This window comes from Caenorhabditis briggsae (genome assembly GCF_000004555.2).
Source record: "Caenorhabditis briggsae complete genome, chrV, whole genome shotgun sequence".
NCBI classification, from domain to species: Eukaryota; Metazoa; Nematoda; class Chromadorea; order Rhabditida; family Rhabditidae; genus Caenorhabditis; species Caenorhabditis briggsae.
Genome location: NC_013488.2, coordinates 551,379 through 573,246, shown reverse-complemented (window position 1 = coordinate 573,246; position 21,868 = coordinate 551,379). Strand labels below are relative to the sequence as shown.

At 36.7% G+C, this 21,868-nt stretch overlaps 10 protein-coding genes across 10 annotated transcripts; 6 read left to right on the top strand and 4 right to left on the bottom strand.

Annotated features, from left to right (window-relative positions):
- Nucleotides 1–133: 133 nt before the first annotated feature.
- CBG26880 lies at nucleotides 134–1,249 on the bottom strand (the record flags this gene model as incomplete). Its single annotated transcript, XM_045236518.1, has 5 exons — nucleotides 134–203; nucleotides 467–588; nucleotides 611–739; nucleotides 785–804; nucleotides 1,174–1,249. The coding sequence occupies 5 exons, from the start codon at nucleotides 1,247–1,249 to the stop codon at nucleotides 134–136; spliced, it is 417 nt and encodes a 138-aa protein (XP_045099173.1).
- Nucleotides 1,250–1,688: 439 nt separating this feature from the next.
- Nucleotides 1,689–3,085, top strand: CBG26879 (the record flags this gene model as incomplete). The annotated part of the gene is made up of 5 exons (XM_045236516.1): nucleotides 1,689–1,889; nucleotides 1,945–2,022; nucleotides 2,074–2,202; nucleotides 2,748–2,882; nucleotides 2,927–3,085. The coding sequence occupies 5 exons, from the start codon at nucleotides 1,689–1,691 to the stop codon at nucleotides 3,083–3,085; spliced, it is 702 nt and encodes a 233-aa protein (XP_045099172.1).
- Nucleotides 3,086–3,799: 714 nt separating this feature from the next.
- Cbr-str-90 lies at nucleotides 3,800–9,161 on the bottom strand (the record flags this gene model as incomplete). Its single annotated transcript, XM_002635088.2, has 10 exons — nucleotides 3,800–4,192; nucleotides 4,968–5,042; nucleotides 5,091–5,157; nucleotides 5,204–5,338; nucleotides 5,389–5,467; nucleotides 5,518–5,602; nucleotides 5,652–5,840; nucleotides 5,920–6,078; nucleotides 8,333–8,625; nucleotides 8,672–9,161. 10 exons carry the CDS (start codon nucleotides 9,159–9,161, stop codon nucleotides 3,800–3,802), a joined length of 1,965 nt encoding a protein of 654 aa, XP_002635134.2.
- Nucleotides 9,162–9,843: 682 nt separating this feature from the next.
- On the top strand, nucleotides 9,844–11,870 carry Cbr-str-145 (the record flags this gene model as incomplete). Its single annotated transcript, XM_002635089.1, has 7 exons — nucleotides 9,844–10,108; nucleotides 10,156–10,234; nucleotides 10,619–10,753; nucleotides 10,801–10,942; nucleotides 10,992–11,120; nucleotides 11,163–11,340; nucleotides 11,782–11,870. 7 exons carry the CDS (start codon nucleotides 9,844–9,846, stop codon nucleotides 11,868–11,870), a joined length of 1,017 nt encoding a protein of 338 aa, XP_002635135.1.
- Nucleotides 11,871–12,552: 682 nt separating this feature from the next.
- On the bottom strand, nucleotides 12,553–12,597 carry CBG26878 (the record flags this gene model as incomplete). The annotated part of the gene is made up of 1 exon (XM_045236515.1): nucleotides 12,553–12,597. One exon carries the CDS (start codon nucleotides 12,595–12,597, stop codon nucleotides 12,553–12,555), a length of 45 nt encoding a protein of 14 aa, XP_045099171.1.
- Nucleotides 12,598–12,919: 322 nt separating this feature from the next.
- CBG11364 lies at nucleotides 12,920–15,195 on the top strand (the record flags this gene model as incomplete). The annotated part of the gene is made up of 8 exons (XM_045236514.1): nucleotides 12,920–13,108; nucleotides 13,337–13,421; nucleotides 13,835–13,913; nucleotides 13,975–14,109; nucleotides 14,156–14,297; nucleotides 14,339–14,467; nucleotides 14,872–15,049; nucleotides 15,095–15,195. The coding sequence occupies 8 exons, from the start codon at nucleotides 12,920–12,922 to the stop codon at nucleotides 15,193–15,195; spliced, it is 1,038 nt and encodes a 345-aa protein (XP_045094550.1).
- Nucleotides 15,196–15,426: 231 nt separating this feature from the next.
- Cbr-str-129 lies at nucleotides 15,427–17,040 on the top strand (the record flags this gene model as incomplete). The annotated part of the gene is made up of 6 exons (XM_002635091.1): nucleotides 15,427–15,615; nucleotides 15,660–15,744; nucleotides 15,790–15,868; nucleotides 16,270–16,471; nucleotides 16,523–16,597; nucleotides 16,645–17,040. The coding sequence occupies 6 exons, from the start codon at nucleotides 15,427–15,429 to the stop codon at nucleotides 17,038–17,040; spliced, it is 1,026 nt and encodes a 341-aa protein (XP_002635137.1).
- Nucleotides 17,041–17,805: 765 nt separating this feature from the next.
- Cbr-str-130 lies at nucleotides 17,806–19,268 on the top strand (the record flags this gene model as incomplete). The annotated part of the gene is made up of 6 exons (XM_002635092.1): nucleotides 17,806–17,994; nucleotides 18,254–18,338; nucleotides 18,382–18,460; nucleotides 18,505–18,706; nucleotides 18,751–18,825; nucleotides 18,879–19,268. The coding sequence occupies 6 exons, from the start codon at nucleotides 17,806–17,808 to the stop codon at nucleotides 19,266–19,268; spliced, it is 1,020 nt and encodes a 339-aa protein (XP_002635138.1).
- Nucleotides 19,269–19,976: 708 nt separating this feature from the next.
- Nucleotides 19,977–21,405, top strand: CBG11367 (the record flags this gene model as incomplete). The annotated part of the gene is made up of 6 exons (XM_002635093.1): nucleotides 19,977–20,165; nucleotides 20,388–20,472; nucleotides 20,517–20,595; nucleotides 20,649–20,850; nucleotides 20,897–20,971; nucleotides 21,022–21,405. The coding sequence occupies 6 exons, from the start codon at nucleotides 19,977–19,979 to the stop codon at nucleotides 21,403–21,405; spliced, it is 1,014 nt and encodes a 337-aa protein (XP_002635139.1).
- Nucleotides 21,406–21,690: 285 nt separating this feature from the next.
- On the bottom strand, nucleotides 21,691–21,807 carry CBG26877 (the record flags this gene model as incomplete). Its single annotated transcript, XM_045236513.1, has 1 exon — nucleotides 21,691–21,807. One exon carries the CDS (start codon nucleotides 21,805–21,807, stop codon nucleotides 21,691–21,693), a length of 117 nt encoding a protein of 38 aa, XP_045099170.1.
- Nucleotides 21,808–21,868: the final 61 nt, after the last annotated feature.

Genomic DNA, 21,868 nt, shown 5'->3' with positions numbered 1-21,868 from the left:
AATTAGAGTTCACGAAGTTCTACGATCTCCCCGCAACTCGGTCTCGTGACATCCGAAATCCTCTTGCCACGACGCATCCGAGATCTGAAATCAAAATAATTTTTAGAGATTTCGAACTATTTTTGTTACCTTATCAGATTTGCATGAAGGTTTCTGAAATCCTCCGTCCAACCAGGATTACTGTTGATGGGCGTCCTAAATTACTCCACTTTGGAAAGTTCAGTTGTTTTCTCATCATTTTCTCAACTATAAAAATGCCTATTGTGCTTTTTTTTGAAGTTTCCCCGTTTCCCCCGGAAAAATAATTTATCAAAGTTTATCAAACGTTCAAAGTTTTCCAAAATTGTTTTCCAAAATTCAAATATTCGATTTTTTGAAACTGTCTTAAAAAAAATTCACAACCAGACTGATTTTTTTTTCAGAAAACCAGGAAAGATGGTATATCCGAAAACTCCCATTTCCTCACCTTTCATTCTTTATCTCGCTATTTCTGTCATATTGATTCGACCTCTGCCAATCCTGGAATCCTCCTTTGAAGCTATCCTCGGAACACTGAAAGTTGGATGCATCTCGGAAACCAAGCAGCACCTGAAACGCAAATATTTGAAACAAAATTCTGATTTTTTTTCCTCACTTTATCTTTCCTTTCATCTTGATTTAAATTCGGCGAATCCTGGAAACCACACTGGAGGCTGTCCTTGAAGATCTGGAAGTTGGTGCGCCACGGAAACCAAGCAGCCTGAAACACAAACTCTTTAAACTTCACCAACTTCTATTTCCTTACCTTTCTACCTTTCTTGTCATCTTGATTCAAACCCGACTGACTTTGGAATCTGCGCTGGAAGTGTTCCTCGAAGTGCTCGAAGTTAGGGGGAGGGGGACATCCTGGAAGCCAAGAAGATCCTGAACTTGAACGTTGCAAAATCTATACTGATTGTCCCTTCTTCTTTGACTCCTACTCTTTGCCCTCATTTTGTTAGGCTTTCACTGAGGTCATTTTGATTTTAATATTGGGAAAAGAAGATCTCGTGAAAAAGGAAATTCGGAAACCTTCAACTTTGAGCTCAACTATCTCGGTTCCTATGAGAGATATCAAAAGTCTGTCAACTGATAAAGTATAGGAAATATTATGATGAATAATTTGTCAACTGACAAAAATCTGATATCTTTCACAGGCACCAAGATAATTGAGTTCAAAGTTGACGGTTTGGATGAGCTTCGATTCATTATTCTCATTTTTCTGGTACATAGATTCTCTATTCAATCTAGCTGATTCACAATGTATATCAGTCTTGTGAAAATTGAAAAACCAAAAAACTAGTTTTTTCAAACTAATTTTTCAAAATATAATGTTTAACAACAGTACCTGGGTACTAAAAAAATAAATAATTTTCTGTTTTTTCCCAAAAAGCTCCTTGGATAATGTGTGTTTTTAAAATGTTCTGAATCTCTTGGCTACAAAATTCATAATCAGAAAAAATTCAAAGAAAAAATAGCAAGTCTGAAAATAGCAAACTTTTCCAAAACAGGTTTTGATCTACAAAATTTTCATTTTTTTGAGAAGACTCATTTTATTAATTTTTGATCTGTTTTGATGCTGTGTCTCGTTCATGTTCAGGGTTTCTTTTCGAAATTTCCTCTTGTTTCAAAATTTTTCCGCCACATCTCCATATTTTAAATTTTCCAGCATGGTAGGTGCAACCCCTCCAAAACCGGAAGACGATGGAAAGATGTTTTGGAAGAGAACACCGGCTCTGAATCTTCCAGACGAATCCGATCGGAAGAAGAACCAGAACACATCCGATTCAGAAGCGCGATCAGAAGTTCACACCGACACTCCGAGACCAGGTCCATTTGATGCAGGACCTGATCGAGCGCTGAACACACTTGTGAGTGTTTTTTGTAAACGCTGTAAAATCGATTACTCAAATGTATACTTTTCAGAGTGATCCAAACAAGTCAAGCTCTTCAAATCAACCCAGACCTCCTGAAAGCTCCAACAACAGTAGTTCACTTTCTGTGGTATACAGTGTGGTATACAAATTTCCTGTATATTGAAAATCAAATTTTCAGGGAATTTTGAAGATGAACTCAGATGGAACAGAAGAACAACGATCGAATAGTGAACGGTATTTTGGACAATGGTCGAGTATTGGTTCGAATGATTCGTTGAGAGCGGCAGCAAGGACTCCACAGAACGAGGTGAGCATATAATTTTGCTATGAAAAATCGGAGCTGTGGAAGTGGTCAAAGGTCCCACAACGACAACTACCGTAACCTGAAAACTAATTTATTTTCCGGATTATTTTTTTTCATTTTCGTGGTCCAGTACCCAAGAGTAAATCGAGATCTAAGGGTACATTGGTTCCATTTTGCTTTTTTATAAATATGTATGACTTTCTAATAGGCTAAAACTCCTTACGGACCAAGATCCCATGTACTCTTCGAACTAAGGTACCCTCAGAACTTGTTGAACCCTCGATGAACCCATTTTCAATGTACCCTTGAATCCTGTACCGATTTTCGTCCGTTTTCAGTCAACATTTCATTATCAAAAAATTTCAAATTGCAACTTTTTCGGGAAAAAACCACAGAAAACTTCACGAAATGCAGATGTTTTTAGGTTACGGTATACGTCATTGTGGGATCTTCGGCCACGGTCATCGGCGTTTCTCTTCCACAGCTGCAATTTTTTTTGTACCAGAACAATAGTGTTCAAGTTCAAAAAATGAAGACTCTTTTTCCAGGAAGAAACACCAAGAGCGGAAGCAGCGTCACCAGTGACACCACCAACGGTTAGACAGATGCCACGTCCAGAGAGTCAGGAAGCTCAAGAGACCCCGGAAACAGTCCGTCATCATCCTATACCCGAGGGTGTTTTGGTATGGATAGTTTACTAAAACATCTCTAAATATCCGATTTTCAGACTTCACCTACACATGTCTCACCAGCTGCTCGAGAAGAATCGACAGCCGCTACACAACCAGTACAAGAAAACCGACCCGCCGTGAATCCAGCAAAAGACCCGACAACAGCTCAAGACAAGAATTGTCTTTGCAGATGCGATTCCTGCACTATTATGTGATGATTATCTCGTTTTTAATTTATTTATCATGTTCATAATAATAATAATAATAATTGTATACCAATTTTCAGAATTTAATTCTTTAATACTTCACTTCTTCTTATGCTTTCTACGGGTTTTTTTTCTCTTCTGTGAAAAGGTTTTGTGATAGGCGGTCTTGAAAATGAGTTATAAATATTTTAATAATTTTAAAGTTGTGTTTTCAAAACCAGTAAAATATTTAGAAAAGTTTTTAAAAAATGTGTTTGGGAAGTTCGAGAAAATCCATACTTGCGACAGGGTCGTTGCCGGGCCCTTCGCGGGCCTTACCATAGTTTCTTTCAGAAACAATATTTTTAGACCAACTAAATTAGACATGAAAGAACTCCGCAAGTTCTACAAAATGATACTATTTGAAGAACTGTGTCTTGCCTATGAACAAAGTTACAAGTCATGAAGTGGCCGGGAATTGTCGGGCCGTGCAGTGCAGACGTTGTTTGTCTGTAAATTTGTTCATAGACATGACACAGTTCTCAAATTAATATAATTTTGTAGCCCTTGTCAAGTTCTATCATATCTAATTTAGTCGCTATAAAATATTGATTCTAAAAGAAACTATGGGAGTAATTTACTGTTACGAACTACTTAAAAAATACAAATTTATTCAACCCGGATTTCAATGAATTTTAAGGCAAGTTCCGGAAATAAACATTGATATAATTCTCTTGAAGTTCGTCAATTTGGTTCGGTGATAAAAGACACAGCGGTTCCACGAAGCGAATACGTTTCTCGGCTGTAAAGACATCGTTTGCATCTGATAGTCTGCCAGATTGCATGTCTGAAGTCTTTGACGAAAAATATGACAACCATCGGATCGACACATGGGTACGTGGTGATCACTGTCATGATAAGACCTTCGTAGGATCCTAGAGTTACTTCGAACAGAGGTGAAATCATCATAACTGCAGCTGGGAGGAACATAGTGAGCACTGGAATTACAGTTTGGGTTACTAATGCTTTGAAGAGTTGTTGCTGAAGGTTTGTGGTCCGTTTCGAAGTGTGACGAAGGGTTCGGAGTTTACGGAATGTGGAGATTCCGCAGAAGAGAACGATTGTCATACAGATGGTCTGAAAAATGTTTTTTTTTTTCAATGGGCATTTGCAAAGCCTTTGCGGGTACGGCCATTATTTCTTTTGGCAATCTTTTTTTTTTGGATCTGTCATAGTAGCTGTAATAGAACTTGACACGTACTATAAAATGATGATATTTAGAAAACTGTATATTGTCTATGAGCAAAGTTGCAAGCCATAAAGTGGCTAAGACCAGCCGTGCCGGGCCTGTTTTTTTTTCAGTTTGTTTTGTTTGTAACTTTGTTCAAATACAAGATGTAGTTTCTCAAATAGTATCGCTTTGTAGTACTCGTCGTGTTCTATCATATCAAATTTACTTGGTCAATTGGTCAATGATTCTAAAAGAAACAATGGGAGAAATTTCAAAAGTCTTTACCATACTTGCAACGTGCCGAGCCGGGCTTTTTCAGATCTTTCAGGACCCGGCCCGTCTCGGCACGGGTTTTCAGAAAAAAATTTATGTCTTTTTAAAAAAATATTTTGAGGTCAATAGAAAAAAATTGACTATTTTTCTGTAAAGTAAAAAAAATTTCAAAATAAGAGTGTCCATAAAAAATGATTTTTTCACAAAAAAATTGCTAAAATCTCAAAATTTTTTTCAAATTTGGAGACCCCGGGCCCACCGGGCTGGGCCGGGCCAAAGAGCCATGGGCCCGGGCCGGGCCCTGATTTTGCAAGTATGGTCTTTACAAGTCTGGATCTCAGAAGCATTATAAGCTTAAATCAATACTATGAATGTTCATCGGTAATTTTTTTGTTTAAAAAAACTCACAATTAACTTTACAATATTTACAGCAAACAGTACATCTGGCCAGGAAATTGTCTTCTCCCATTTTTCATTCATTCTCTAAAAACCAACACAATATTCTAGAAATAATTCTAGAAAACGACTCACATAGTACAAGGAAGCAGCATAGATGAATTCACCCTTTGTCAAATTGTAATTAGTTTTCATCGAGTCTCTGAAATATCGTTCTCATTTTTTCTAATTTCCGGAACAAAACTCACTTGACAAGCTCATCAATAAGACGAGTCTCCCCCGCATACAGAACAGCTGTAATCCACCATTCAAATGAAATTTCCGTGCAAAAAATGAACCAGACTATTGTGTGAGGCCACATGAACCAATTCATTTGGTTCGGTCTGAAAGTTTCCAATATCACAAAAATGAAAATCTAAAATTATAAGAGTACCTACAAACCGCCAAGTACCGGTAGATAAAGTGCACAGCCAATAATGAAATTGTCATTCCGTAACAAGAACAATTTAGAGCTGCAATAATAGAAAACAAATCAGATTAACTTTATATCAAATCTTCTTACCGTTAAACCAATTTGCCAAAAAATGCGGGAGACCAAGAGAGTTGAGACTAAACACCAAGTACGCTCCACCATAAATATGAACCATCTGAAAAATAAAATTATTGAATTTCAAATGCGCTCAAATATCTACTTACAGGTTTATTGGAAAAATCCACTATTGAAAAGAAAAGTCCCAAAAACGAAAAAGCAAACATTAGGTACTTGTAGCTACCCAGATTTTTGTCTCTTCGGAATATCAACAAGGATAGCAGAAGACTGTTTGAAAAAATGGATAAACCGAATGTGACATGAGCGTATGTTTGTTGAAAGTCCAACAACATCATCTGAAAATGAATGAATGAGGAATACATAATGAGATAATATATAGGGGAAGTAGACAAGAAATGATCTTTCTGAACACACAAAAAATTGTTCACTGGTAATACATAGACAAAAATTTAGGTTGAACAAGGAAACTTCATCTGAGACAGACCTCATTTTCCCTAGATCAAACGCTTCGTGTGACACAATTTGTGGATTTCCCACATCTCGTAGATTTTTAATTTTTAATCGAAACCAAATCTCATGACCTAACTAACTCTCACTAGACTTTTTATCAAAATTCTATCTCGTAATTTGAAAAAAACACCTGAACTTTGTCTCAAGGCAAAAAAAAATCTGGAAATCTAATCACAAACATAATTTGATTTGTTAAGCAAAAAAAATACATACAAGTGACAAATTTAGAATCTTGGTTATAGAGTTGGTAGTTAGGTCAAGCAATTCGGAACTCCTAAGTTGATTAACGTCAGAAAAATATAATCCAGAATTCGAAATAAATATTAAAAAAGAACTCATTCGCCCATAAGCAATCCAATCAAAATTCGATAAAAGTTATTAATGTTGTTTGAATGGAATTCTTTGTTTTCAATCTAGACAAGTGAAGCGGTGAAAGCGTGGGTTGGTCGAAAAACAAAAGTTGCTTCTAGTTTTTGAACCGGAAAAAAAGTGATTTGATCAATTTCAACTAGAAACTATTGAATTTTCAAATTCAAAGATTTCATAGCTAACAATTTATATATTACTATAAGCTAATTTAACGATCGAATTCATATTCCGCGAAACTTGTAATGTAAGGGCCCCCGCACTGTTAACTTTGAGCATATCTTGGTTCCTATGGAAGATATCAAAAATGTGTCGACTGATAAAATGTTTTTGATCTTATGATAAACATATTATCAGTGGACAGCTTTCTTTCATCTTTGACAGGGAACGAGATAAATTGGCTCAAATTTAAGAGTGAGGGGTTCGTTTACATGTTTTACGGTATGTGTTGACCGCTTGGCGTTTATTTGTGTAGGAGATTTTTAGAACTAATTTGAATGACTAACTTCGAAAACAGAAATATACTAATTTGAAATTTTAAAAATGACATCATTTTCCTCTGAGCACCTCAGATTCGCAACATCGAAACAGTGTTATTTTGCTCCAGCTGCTTCTCACTCCTAGTTAAAAACCCAAAAATATTTTCGATAACTTTAGGAGAAAATTTGGGTAAATGGAAGTAATAAGCTTTGAAGAAATTCAGAAAAAACAAAACGTCAGAATGGAATTTGAGTTGAAGTTGTTGGGTGAGAAGATGGTCAGTGATAAAGGTAAACGATTGTAATTAAGGACTACATGGCTAGAAAAAAGCGTCAACTGTTCAATGAGCCGTTAGAGAACACGATCTACCGATGCATGTAAAAATGCTAAAATACTCTCTTCGAGAATTCTTAATAAGGGAAATCTTGAGGATTACCCTTGCCAAAGAAAAAACAAAACCTGCCGTACCCTGGTTATTGTCTTCCCATTCTTCTTATCTGATCTTAGTTCAATATAAGTGGAAGAATAAAAATTCTATGGAAAAGACAGAATAAGAGAATCAAAACCAAAATCTTACCCATCTTCGAGTTGTCTAGAAAAAGAGGCTCTGTATTTATTTAAATAGCCGGAGGGTGTAAATAAACAGAAGATTCGGGAAGTTTTTAATGAGAATTCGGTGTGTCCCTCTTTTTTGCAAAAATTCAAAATATTGAGACCTTTCTTGGAAATGATCTATGTTTTGGCATACAAAAAAAAACGAAATGATAGTTTTCCGGAAGTTTTAGAGAACTTCATTGTCTGAAAGAATAGGGAAAAAATCTTTAAAGAATAGGGAGAAGTATTAGACTTTAGGATTAATCTTACGTACCCGAAAAACAAGACCTTCTAACGTCATCTGCCCAAACTTGTAGAATCTTCTTAGAATATGAAACACTTCTTCTTTTTCGCAGTAAACGAAACTTCAAGCACAGAATAAACCCATTACGTTTTTCTTGCTCAAAAGAGCATTTCAAGGAATTCTTAAAATCAGATTATGACACGAAACATTTCAGATTTGGAGGTCAGAAAAGCAACATTTTTAGTAATAATCTACGTGCTGTAAGGCTTACATTCGTTCTCAGCCGGCCGACCGCCAACCCAGCCGACCGACAGCCGACCGAATTCGTCATTTGCGCGTCAACATGTCGCAGAATGTTTGCGTACGCAGTATTTTTTCACGGCAAATGGTCGGTCAGCTCGGTCGGCAGTCGGTCGGCTGGGACCGGCGGTCGGTCAGTCAGCTCAATTTCTCGGCCGAATGAAAGTCATACTTGATGATAATTTATAAATTCATTTTAAAAAACGTATTCCCTGAAAAGTATGGATAGACAAGAAAAAACGAATTTGAGAATTTTTTATGTATTTTTTATTAATTGAAATTTTTACCGCAGAAAACATAATAAAACTATTATCACAAAATAGAAAAAATTACATGTGGGGGTGTCAAGATCTGCAGTTTCCCAGATTCAAGGTGATATTTTCCGTAATAGTAGTCGTCAACTGGCTCACTAACTTTACGAAGAGTTTTACGACGGGTGAAGGTAACTACGGTAGCGATAGTTACGATAAAAAGGAAAATGAATAGAACAAGAAGACTGAAGAGAATAACATTGTCTGTGGAGATTGGAATTGGGCTGTTGGTGATTTTGATTTCACAGAGTTCTCCGGAATATTCAGCTTGGCAGATGCATTTTGAGTTTGTTCCATTGAAAAGGCATTGAGAATCTGAAATGCAAATTTAATGGATCGGTTATGCTGAACTTGAACTTACTATTGTGACACTTCTTTTGCTTGCATTCATCTTTTGGGCAGTTTTCTCCATTGGTGCAATAAAACTGGCACTTTGATCCATAGTGATTGGGGAGGCATTCGAATCGGATTGATAAGAAAATTGAAATTCCAATTCTGTCCGTTACAGTTTTGTGGATCCACGGCTCATTGACAAGAACTGGGAGTCTCGTTGAGAATTTTTGTCCCACAAAGTCCCCATCTCTAGATTTCATAATTTGAATAGTGTACTCAAGAACTGGGAGCAGTGATTTGGATGATGGTGGTGGAAATGGAAACACGAATTCATGGTATTTTGGATCCAAATGAAGATCGAACGATATTCCATATCTTGAAGAGTTCTCTCGATCGAGTAGTTCCATCCGAGCGACGACATCTTTCGAAGAAGACACCCGAAGCCCCAAAACGCCAGTTGATGAGCAATATTGGGCAAGGATCAGAAGAAAAGAGACGTAGTAGAGAGTACGGTTCATTTTAGTGAATGAATGAATGGCAGGAGGAAAGGCATGGAAATGAATGGTCCTAAAATTGTATGGGCGGTGCTAAAGACAGTATACTTCTGAAAAAAAAAGAGCCGACAAGGTTTCGGTGTGATGAGACTGTATCCTGTATAAAGTATACTAGGTTTCCAAGGGTATACTCTTCTATCGGCATCGTTCCAAGATCAAAGGTACGGTGTACAACTTTTCAATATCTTTGAAATGGACCGACTTTTGGAATATTTTATACCTATTTTAAGTAACTCAGCTAGTAGCAACTCAGCAACTCCAACAATGAGCCCACAAGATCAACACCTCAAGGGGCTCGTATGAACGGAATCTGTAGAAAGTTATTTTTTCATGTTCGCCCATTTTTAACACATCTCTATTCTCCTTGAAAATATACCACTAATTACCCCTATTCAAAACTTCGATCCGATTTTTGAAACTTCACACATCTGATCAATCAGAACACAGGACCTCTTCTCTATCGTCATAAGTCCTTCGCACTGTTTGAATAGTATCCGTTAGATTGTTTTCTTTTTGTTCTTGAACGCGACACAAAAACATACCTAATGATTCATTTTAGAATGTAGTCCAAATTTCCTTTCTCTAGTCTCAGCTGGATGCTATAAAACCCAAAAACTGGAAAAACAAAAGTGTCATTCTTGACATAATGCTTTACCTTCATGTCATCCAATACTTTGGTTTTATTGGTTCTCAATTAGCCAACTCTCTACTCATTTATCTAATCCTTACAAAAGCTAGAAAGCTATTCGGAATGTATCGGTTTGTAATGTTGGGCTTTGCATTTTTCTTCTTGTTCTATTCATGGATCGAAATTCTCACTCAACCGGTTATCCATATAAAGAGTCCAGTTTGTATAGTATTTATGGATAGTTCGTTGAAATATTTCAAGTCAGTTGGGTTCATAATTACATGTAGGTTATTTATGGAGGATGAGATCTCGAAATCCGGCCAGTTATAGGTTTGTACTGTGCGTGTTTTGCTCTTGTCATCTCACTTTTGTCGGCTCAGTTCTTCTACAGATTTCTGGCGGTTTGTAAGTAAGTATGAAAAAATGAAACGTTTTGAAATTTTTAAATCAAACTAAAGCTAACTATCTGATAGTTAGAGCATGATAAAAATATCAGACAGTTTTAAGTGCCTTAAACCCTCTAATAGAAGGCAATCCGAACCGTTAACTTTGAACTAATTTATCTCGGTTCCTGTAGAGGATATTGAAAATTTGTCAACTGATAAAATGTTTTTAATATTATGATAAACATTTGGTTAGTTGACCACTTTTTCATATAATTTATTGCAACCGAGATATATGAGCTCAAATTTGGCGGTTAAAGTGACGTTATACTATTAGAGTGTTTACGGTAAATACCAAGAGAATTCGGTCAAAGTTTCAATTACCGTATTCACCTCCCCAATATTTTCAGACCCCATATTCTCTCCCATGGCGAAGAACGTCTTCTATTCTACCTCTGCGTTCCTTGTTTTTTGTGTTTTGTCGCTTGGTTTGAATTCGTTTATTGGGGAATGGCCAACACTGTCGAGAAGCAATTGTACATGAAGTGAGTCACAGATGTTTAACTTATACACTACAATTGTAAAATTAAAGATCGGAACTTGCTGAAATCTATAATGAAGACTCTGAAAGTGTAGCATTTATTGCGGTTATGTACTGGTCGGTTGGTCCGGATGGCCAGAAGAAATGGAAGATTAACGATATAGGTCTATTGCTGGCTTGTGTTGTCACTATAGTAAGAAATCATCCTATCATAAATCATTGAAAAAATAATGATTTTTCAGGGTGGTTGTTTTATGACTATCGTTTATTGTGCCACTAGGATTTACAAGAAGATGAAAGACTCCAGTGGTCATATGAGTGGACGAACAATGGAGCTTAATCGGCAGTTGTTTATCACACTAACTATTCAAGTAAGTACTAAATATAAATCGCATTCATGGCGTTTTTTCCAGACAATTCTCCCTTTGTTCATGATGTATATCCCAGTTGGTCTCGCAACTTCCCTGCCCATTTTTGAAATTCATACCGGTCGAATTGCCAATTTCACGGCTGCTAGCCTAGCGGTGTACCCATTTCTTGAGCCCATTGTTCCCATGTTATGCATCAAAGAATTCAAAAACTTTATACTGTGTGAGTTTTCAGAGAAATTCATTTCCTTAAAATTGATATCTTATTACATGAAAACGGCCCAAGCAGAATTTACCTCAAATATCAGAATTTCTTGTTTATGTCAACAGACAGGACTTATAGTGACTATAAAAAGTCTAAAAAGAACGTGTAAATATAAAGTCCTTATACGTACACTTTGATATATCAAAAATTGGTCAACTGTTAAATTATTTATCTTAATATCAGTAATATTTTATCAGTTGTCAGATTTTTGATATCTTTCATATGAACCGAAATAACTGAGCGCAAAGTTGACGGATTGGTTGGACTTCTATTGGAACAAGTACCGTAATGCCTTATTTATTCTTTAGTCACTAAAAGTGCTGTTTTTGGGCCCAGAAATTCTGAGAGGGATCATCTCCGGTGATTTCCAAGTAAGAATATGATAAATTTTTTTTCCAGGTCGCCAAAAACGAAAAGTGGCATCTCGAACTACATTCTCAAGTCCAGTCTCAGGAATTCACTCTTCCAGTACTAACGCAATTCTTTGAATGAATAGAATCTGTGATTTGTTTTGTTCTAGAACGGTTTTTTGTATTTTCTCTTATTTTTACTGTTTAACAGACACAGCAAAAAAGTTCCTGGTTTATCAATCGCTCTAATCAGTCGGTTATTTTTCCTCGTATTTCGTTTTTTGTTTCACTGTTTTTTTAAATACATATAATTCATTTCCATAAAAATTAATTTGATTATTTTGGAGAAAATAAATCCCATGTTAATCGCACCGGAAGTTCTGGAAAAACCAAAATTCCTAGATAGCGTGAAACCTGTATTAAAAGTGCCCCCAAACTTTTAACATTAAGCTCAATTATCTCGGCTGCCGTGAAAGATATCAAAAATTTGTCAACTGATGAATTGTTAATTTTAATATTAGCAATATTTATCAGTTGACAAATTTTTTATATCTTTCACACGCTTCGAGATATTTGAGCTCAAAGGTGACGGTTTGAGCTATTGCAACGCTTCTCCAAACCACTTGAACTATTGAAACTCTCCGAAATCCAAATTAAATTCAATTATAAATTCAAGTTTTATTTTCAGCATTCTAATTCTTTTTTGAATAGTCTAACCATGAAAAGATTGAGAGTTTTGAACCCTAGTTTCGAGAACATTGCTGGTTTCTATAATGAACTGCAGTGTCGTCTGTTTTGAAACAAGGTTTTTTTCCCAAATCTAAAATTTTCCTTTCCACCTTCTTTTGTTTTTTTTAACAGACATTGATCACGTTTTCAAACAACTGAACACCTAATATGTGTCTGTGGTCTATTTTCATATTCTCATAACATCTACATAAACGAATTTTATTAGATAATGAAATAATTGTGTCTGAAATTCCCAGTGATTCAGCCTTCCTACCTGACGTAATCTGAAAAAAAATCCAGTAGCATAACCTTTCATTACAGTTGACTGATTTTTCCAGTCAAAAGCATTTTTCTGCTCTCGTCATTTTCCAATGATAAACATCACATCTTCTCCTTGTTACAACAACATTTTGTATCACACTTCCTGCTTCCAAATTTTGGCCAATTTTCAGAGAACAATGTCTTTTATGATATATCTTCATATTATTCAATACATTGGATTTATCGGTGCCCAATTTTCCAACTCAATTCTTGTTTATTTAATTGTGACAAAAGCGAAAAAGCTGTTCGGAACTTATCGGTATGTCATGTTCAGTTTTGCTGTGTACTTTTCGTTGTACGAGTGGATCGAGATTTTGACTCAGCCGGTAGGTCTTTATCACCCAAACATTCAACTTTGAGCTCAATTATCTCAATTCTTGTAGAAGATATCAAAAATTTGTCAACTGATAAAATATTGGTGATATTATGATAAATAATCCGTCAGTTGAAAAATTGTTGATACCTTTCCCAGGAATCGAGTTACTTGAGCTCATGGTTGTCGGTTTCGCCTATCAAAGCAATACAGTAGCTTTTGAATATTTCCAATTTTCCAGATAATCCATATCAAAAGCCCGGCGTGCGTTGTTCTCATGGAAAGTCCATTAAAATACAATCCCATACTTGGCTATCACATAACTTGTGAGTTCCTCACAGACTTAAAATGTATCTACAAAATATTTGTTGCTCAAATTCAAAATTTTCTTAGAAAACGAAAAGATAGGCTCATTAGTGATTAATCAGGTGAGCGAAATTCGAAGAACAGTCTGTGATCTAGCGAGCAAAATACAAAGATTAGTGTGTGCACAAGCATACTTTGAGACTCGCAAAAATAGAAAAAAAAGATGACGTGATAGGAAAGTGGAGGTTAAGTGAGTTTGAATGTAATCGGGTTTGGAGATCAAACAAAAAATTTGAAAAATGGTGATTCTTGTTGATCACTTTTTTATATCTTTGACAGGAGCCAAGATATTTGAACTCAAAGTTGACGGTTTAGGGAGGAGTTCTATTAGAGTGCTTACTGTAAAATGAAAAGAAAGAATTGAATTCCACAGGTCTCTACTGCGGCTCGTTTGCTCTTGTGATATCCCTTCTAGCTGCACAATTCAGCTATCGCTACGTGGCAGTTTGCAGGTATACATTGTTCGGAAATTCGATATGCCTTACATTCCAGACCAACATCTTGAAATTCCAGACCAAATTTTCTAGCTCATCACGAGGCAGCTATTCTCTGTGGAATTTTCATCCCTTGTCTAGTTTGCTTCATTGCGTGGTACCTTTTTGTGTTTTACGGAATGTCGAATAGTATTGAAAAGCAAATGTATTTGAAGTGAGTCATCAAAAAGTTTGCTGCTTTCAATAAGGATTTTGAAAAGGAACGAACTGAAAACATATTACAATGAGGACTCGACAAAAGTTCCATTTATCGCTGTGATGTACTGGTCGATTGATGAAAATGGGCGGAAGATCTGGAGGTTTTGGGATCTTATGCTGCTGGTTGCTTGTGTTGTCACTATTGTGAGTTTTGGGTTCTTGAATTTAAAAAAATGGGATTTTAGTGTGGATGTTTTGCAATTATAGTTTTCTGTGCGAGTAAAATTTATTTGAAAATGCAAAAGGCAGGAAACAACATGAGCAAGAGGACCATCGAGTTGAATCGACAACTTTTCGCTACATTGACTTTCCAAGTAAGATAATTTTGTTATAGTGGGGGAGGCTGTCAAGAACAGATCCGCGGCCGGCCGTGGCTTGGGACGTGGGTCAACCCGGAGTCTCATCGGACCACATCTGGTGACCTAGTTTATTACTTTAGTGACTATAACGAACATTAAAAGAGCCTAAACATAAGATCATAACTACTTACCTCCAAGAAACTGCAAATCACGGCCGCGGCCGGTCAGGACTCAGGTCGTGGGTAGGTTGCCGTGGACTAAACAGTCCGTTCTTTCGGAAGTTAGCTCAGCCAATGGGAAACTTCTAAAGCCGCTATGCCGTGGAATCCTACCCATATAAGTAGTAGCATACCCAAAAAGCCGCGGCCCCGTTTCCCACAGCCTTGATTGTTGGTCCCAACAATTTTAAGCTTTTTCAGACAGTTCTCCCACTGTTCATGATGTACATCCCAGTCAGTTTGGAAGTCACATTACCGCTACTTGAAATTGAAACTGGTTATTTGGCAAGCTTCACTGCTGGCAGCCTAGCAGTGTACCCGTGTTTAGAACCTCTAATCGCAATTTTTTGCATCAGAGAGTTCAAGAAAGCCGTTCTTTGTAAGTTCTCAGACTATTTCTGATTTCAATTTCATTATCCTACAGGCTGTGCGGAAAGAAGACTTCATACAGCCACATCTCGTTATTCGGCTTATCAAACATCCGGTGGAAAACCGAAAATCGTTTCTGGAAACAAGAAGACATAATCTTCCAAATAGTGTCCATTCTTTCATTATGTTGCTTCCCATTGTTTTCCAGTTTTCAGATCATTGACTAATCCATAACCTAACAAAAATTTAGTTTCTTCCAAACACACTTCTATGTGATTAACTGGTAGGCGGAAGGGACACATGGAGTATAAATAACAAGATTTTGGAGTATATATAAAACAAATTGACTTCATTTTTTTTATTTTTACTTTCTACTTACTTTTTCTCATGGCGGTGACACCATTGCTTCGTATCTGTCAATTTTCTGCGTTTTCCATTGCGGTATCGGCCAACTTACTGCTACTGTACCTGATAAAAATGCGAGCTGGAACTTCGTTTGGAAGCTATCGAGTCATGATGATTTCCTTCTCGATGTATGCAATTGTTTATGCATTTATTGAGATTCTCACAATGCCGGTATCTATAAATTTAGAAAATCTTGTCATTTTAGGAATTTTCAGGTCCTTCACATTCATAAATCTGGCGTCTTGTTCTATGTGGACAGTGTGCTGAAGTTCAATCCAATTATCGGGGAACTCATGTCATGTAGTTTGATTTATACTACAAACTGATATCATGATCCTGTTTCAGCATTGTACTGTGGATCTTTTGCACTGTGCATCTCTATGCTCGCCACTCATTTCATTTTTCGATATGTTGCTGTTTGCAAGTGAGCATCTAATTATCTGACTTGAAAACGGGCTTTGCCATAGTTTCTTTTAGGATCAACTAATATCGATATGATAGAACTCGACGAGAACTAAAAAATAATATTATTTGAAAAACTGTCTCTTGTCTACATATGAACAAAGTTTCAAGCTATAAAGTTACCAATCCGGGCAGAGCTGGGCCCTGTCGGTTTATTTGGTCCGTTTTGCCTATAATTCTGTTCATGGGCAAGATACAGTTCACCAAATAGTATCCTTCTCTAGCTCTCCCTGAGTTCTATCATATCAAAAATCAAATGATTCAAAATATGTTGATCCTAAAAGAAACTATGGTAGGGCCCGGATGTGGTCCGTTTACAAGCATGCCATTTTTTCGCTCCCCCATGCAAAAGTTCCGTTTCAGACCTCACAAATTATATCATTTCGATGGTAACAAAATTTACCAACTTTTCATCCCACCAACCATCTTATTTGTCATTTGGACTCTCTCGATCTACTTCAATTTTGGACCAAATCAGGTCAAGAAAGATTTTTTTCGCCGCGTGGCATGGGAGCTGTATGAGGAAGATATTGATAAGATTGCATTCATGGGTCCATTGTATTTTGTGAGTCATCTTGTTTTTTTGTAAATTTTTATTTGTTGTCGTTCGTTTCAGACTCGTATGGAAAACGGAAAACGTCTTTTTCGGTTTCCCGATCTCTTCGGTGCTTTTATCAGTTGTACAATTATGGTATGCGACAATTTTTGTGTTTTGATTTCTTGACAAACGATTTTCAGGCCATTTGCCTCACAACCTGCGTGGTCTGCGCTTTCAAAACGTATCGTAAACTGAACGATCTAACAATTCAAATGAGCGAACGAACCAGATCACTTAATAAACAACTATTCTGGACACTCGGTCTCCAAACACTTCTGCCTTGTGTTACACAGTACATTCCAGTCGGCACCATGTTTTTTGTTCCATTGTTTGAATTCGATCTCGGTAGAATCGGAAATCTGGTCGGAGCTGCGTGCAGTTTGTATCCCGCCATGGATCCAATAATTGCGATTTTCATGATTGATCGATTCAGAAACTTTGTGTTGAGAAAAGAATTTCATACAGTTTCGAAGACTTCAAAGGTGTCGGCTGTCAATGAAGAGAGAAGATCGACCATTCCGGATCATATAATTTAAATTCTGTATGATTTTTAAAAAAAGAATTATAGACAGTGAATATTTGAAATAGTATTTTTTTTCTTCATATTTTGTAGAACCTCATAAGATATTTCATAACAAATGCCTCGAAAAAAGAATGAAAAAAGCGTATACCGTAAAACCTGTAATATTAAGGCCCCTAACATTTAACTTCCAGTCACTTTTGCACGGTTTCTGTAAAAGGAAGTGAAAAAGTTGCCAACTGATAAAATGTTTCTCATAATAACACAAACAATTTATCAGTTGACAGATTTTTTATACCTCGCCGAGATAATTCATTTTAAACTTGAGAGTCTGGGGGTCTTTCTATTACAGGTTTCATGATATTACTTATCGAAGGTTTTCATGTTGTGGTGTATTCTGAAGAGTCGTTACTATGCAAAAATAAAATTATCACTTTCAAATACAGATCAATTCTTAAAAAACTATTCTTGACCAAATTCCTTTGGAACTAGACTTCAAACATCTACAGTAATTCCTCCCAATGGTTGATATCTCTGTTTTCCCTGATCTAAACACATTCCCTTTGAATCTTCCAACCAAACAACTCTATTTTTCCCTAATGCGTCAAGTTATGACTAAACTACCCTAATCCTTTGCTAACGTATTAAACTCTGTTTTCCGTCATCTTTTCATAGCGCCCCATTGTTTCTTATTTCCCCCCGAATACGCATTTTTTCTGAAAATATAGAAAACTGGTATAAAAGATGTGGTGGTACCACCAGTAGACCAGTAGAGCTAAAAATGGCGGTTTCTCCATATCTCCGAATCTGTCAGTTCTCATGTTTCTTTATTGCCATTATTGCCAATACCGTACTCCTTTATCTGATCAAGATCCGAGCTGGATCCTCGTTCGGAAGATATCGAATCATGATGATTTCATTTTCGTTGTACGCTATAATCTACGCAACAATTGAGATTCTAACTCTACCGGTAAGTTGGGAAACATAAATACCGTAAAACCTCTAATAGACGGGCCCCTAACTTATAACTTCAAGCCAATTTATCTCGGTTCCTGTCGAAGATATCAAAAAGAAGTCAAATTATAAACTGTTTATCAAAACATTTCAAGCATTTTATCAATTGACACATTTTTGATATCTCTTATAGGAGCCGAGATAATTGAGCTCAAACTTAACAGTGTAGGAGACATAGGTTTAACGATAAGTTATGAGACAATGAGATGTTTCAGGTGATGCATTTACATGGATCTGGAATTCTGTTCTACGTAAATAGCATTCTGAAGCATCATATAACCGCCGGTGTTTTGATGTCAAGTGAGTAGATTTCTGAAATATTCAGACTTATCGGGTATTTTAGCGCTGTATTGCGGCTCATTTGCATTCTGTATCTCCATGCTCGCCACCCACTTCATTTTTCGTTACATTGCGGTTTGCAGGTCAGTCTCGAATTTCTTACTTTTTGAATCTAGGAATTTTTCAGAAACAACAAACTCTACTACTTCGAAGGAAACAAAGTATACCTCTGGTTACTCCCTCCAGCTATTCTTTTCACTATTTGGGGATCCTCTATTTTTTTCAATTTTGGACCGAATCAGCTCAAAAGAGACTATTTTCGTAATGTAACAATGCAATTATATGACGAAGATATTGACAAAGTTGCCTTTATTGCGCCATTGTACTATGTAAGTGACAAATGGAGAGTTAACTGTTGAATTATAACTTACAGGTTCATGGAGAAGATGGAGGTCGTATTTTTCAGTTTCCAGATTTGTTTGGAGCATTTTTGAGTTGCAATATTATGGTAATTAGACTAATCGAACAACACAAAACGTATTTTTTATTCAATTTTTTCAGAGTCTCTGCTTCACAACCTGTCTTGTTTGCGCCTATAAAACTTACAAAAAACTGAACGACTTCTCAACTCAAATGAGCAAGCGAACCCGTGCTCTCAACAAACAACTATTCTGGACCCTTGGTCTCCAAACCCTTCTCCCTTGCTTCACACAGTACATGCCAGTTGGTCTTATATTCATTCTTCCACTTTTTGAAATCGAAGTTGGAAAAGCTGGAAATCTAGTTGGTGTCACTTGTTGCCTATATCCTGCTATGGATCCTCTAATTGCACTTTTTATGATTGATCGCTTTCGAAATTACATACTCGGAAAGGAATCCCCATCAACTACGAAGAGCTCAAAAGTGTCTGCTGTTAACTCGGATAATCATTCTTCAACTGGTAAAAAATAATTTGCAGTTTTTATACTTTTGTTTTGATGGAAATAAATAAATCAGATTTGATTGATTGATATAAACTAGAATGCTCTGCGAATAGTTATGGTTATTGGTTCACAGAATAAACTAATTTAATCTTTGAACAAGTCAGCCAAAAACAAAACACTCAGTGAGTACTCGGGCGTCGCCAACTTCTGGTCCAAGGTTGGTCAGATTTCGGATAAGACCGCTACAAACTCTGACAAACTTATCACAAGGCTCAATTTAAACCTTGTAGTGTTTAAATTTTCAACTTCCGGCCAAAGTCTGACCATGGCTCGCTATACAGCCGTTTTTGGGCAAGCTCCGACCAGAACCTGACCATTATCCGCCAGGACTTACAAACTGAAAGCTGAGCTGACAGCCGAGTAGCTCTCAAATCATTGAACCAGAATTCTTGTTTTTTTTCTATCTTCAAAACTCGAATCGGTCACCTGTCACTTTCAATTATTTTCGTGTTTTTTCTCTTGAAATTTGTGCAAGATTTTTGAAGATTTGAGTCAAAAAATTGGAGACAAAGATCCAATGAATTTGGTGTTTTGACTCGTGTCAAACCGGAACCTTTTCTTCTGCTAATTAATGCAGATAACATATTTCGTCACTGTTCTCTTCATTTTTTTTTGTTATTTTTTCATGCGAACCCCTTTTTGGAAACCCATTCCTCATCAATACATTTCCAGAACCATGACTGTTCCTGCTTATCTGCATATCGTTCAGTATTGTGCGTTTGTCATTGCAATTATAGCTAACAGCCTTTTATTACATTTGATCAGGATGCGAGCTGGATTATCGTTCGGTAGATATCGAGTTCTGATGATTTCATTTTCGATTTATGCGATTGTGTATGCTAATATTGAGATATTTACGTTGCCAGTGAGTCTCCCGTGATGATAATTACTGTAAAACCTGTATTAGAAGGGTCCCTTCAATAGAAGGTCCCATCTAATGAAAGGAACCTCCGGAGGTACCTTGGAACAGGGTCGGCCCTTCTAATACAGGTCTTACGGTGATCAAGCCACGTGCGAACACTTAACCAATCATCAAAATCCTACAAAGTCATAAGGTCAGTCTCCTACAGTAACCCTCATTTCCCAGGTCATGTATATGCAAGGTGCCGGAATGATCTTCTACGTGGATAGTGTCCTCAAAAACCACCAGGATATTGGACTACTAATTGCTGGTGAACCAATCGTATAAGATTTTTAATAGCTTCCCACTTTTCAGTTTCCTACTGTGGATGTCTCGCTTTTTGCATCTCCATGCTCGCCACTCATTTCATTTTCCGATACATTGCTGTTTGCAGGTACCCTACATGAGGAATTCCCAAGTCTTATATATAGTCCAGTGAATTTTCAGACAACACCATATACATATTTTCAATGGATACAAAGTATACCTTCTTCTCATTCCTCCATTTGTTTTGTTCCTTATTTGGGCTGGAGCAATGTTTGTATGTTATCGACCGAATGAGGTCAAAAGGGATTTCTATCGCAAAGTCATAGCAGATCTTTATGAAGAGGACATCGATCAGGTCGCATTTATTGCTCCCTTGTATTATGTGAGTTGTAAGCGATATTTAAATAAAACTTTTTCCGAAGTTGCAGACTCACCAAAACGATGGAAGTGTGCTGTACCGAATTTCCGACCTGGTTGGTTGTCTGTTGAGTTGTGGAATATTGGTAAAGAGTTATATCAAATTGATATACCAAAACGATCCTATCAAATTCAGGGCGCCTGCTTCACAACCTGCTCAATTTGTGCCTATAAAACTTACAACAAACTTCACGACTCCTCACTTCAAATGAGCAAAAGAACCCGATCACTCAGTAAACAACTATTCTGGACACTCGGTCTTCAAACTCTTTTGCCTTTTATCACACAGTACATTCCCGTTGGATTGGTGTTTTTACTTCCACTTTTTGAAATCCAAGTTGGAAAGTATATAAACTTTGTTGGTGTGTGCTGCAGTTTGTATCCCGCTTTGGATCCATTCATCGCTATTTTTATAATCGATCGGTTCCGGAATTATCTTTTTAGACGAGAGAGAATTTCGGAAGTTAAGATTTCGCAGATTCCTACGTACACTTCTTATGGGGATGCTTCTGTTGCTTGAGAAACTTTGTAAAATGAATAAATGTTTTTGTTTTCCTGGGTTGAATTTTTAACAAAACTTTTCCCACTACAGTTTGAAACATGTGTAAACTGGGATCCGTGACTTTTAGATATTTTGCCAAAAAACTGAAAAAAAAGCTAGTAGAGTTAATACTCTTCTGACTTCCGGACTTTCTCAATCAAATCTGATTATCGGTATTCCAGCAAACCGTTTTTCACTAGTTCAGTATTTTCAGTCTAGTCTAGTATTTACAGTCTAGTCCAGTATAAATTGTTTATCATAAAATCATTCTCTCCGCACATCTTCAAGATACGATAACGTCTGATTTAAAGTTACATTCAAAGAACCGATGTTATTTTTATCCCTAACAAAGCAGGAACCTTTTATCCTTTTTTGTCTCATCATTCAAAAAGAGTCTCCAAGAAATAAAGAGAACAGGAGACGTCATTATTCATCTTATTAT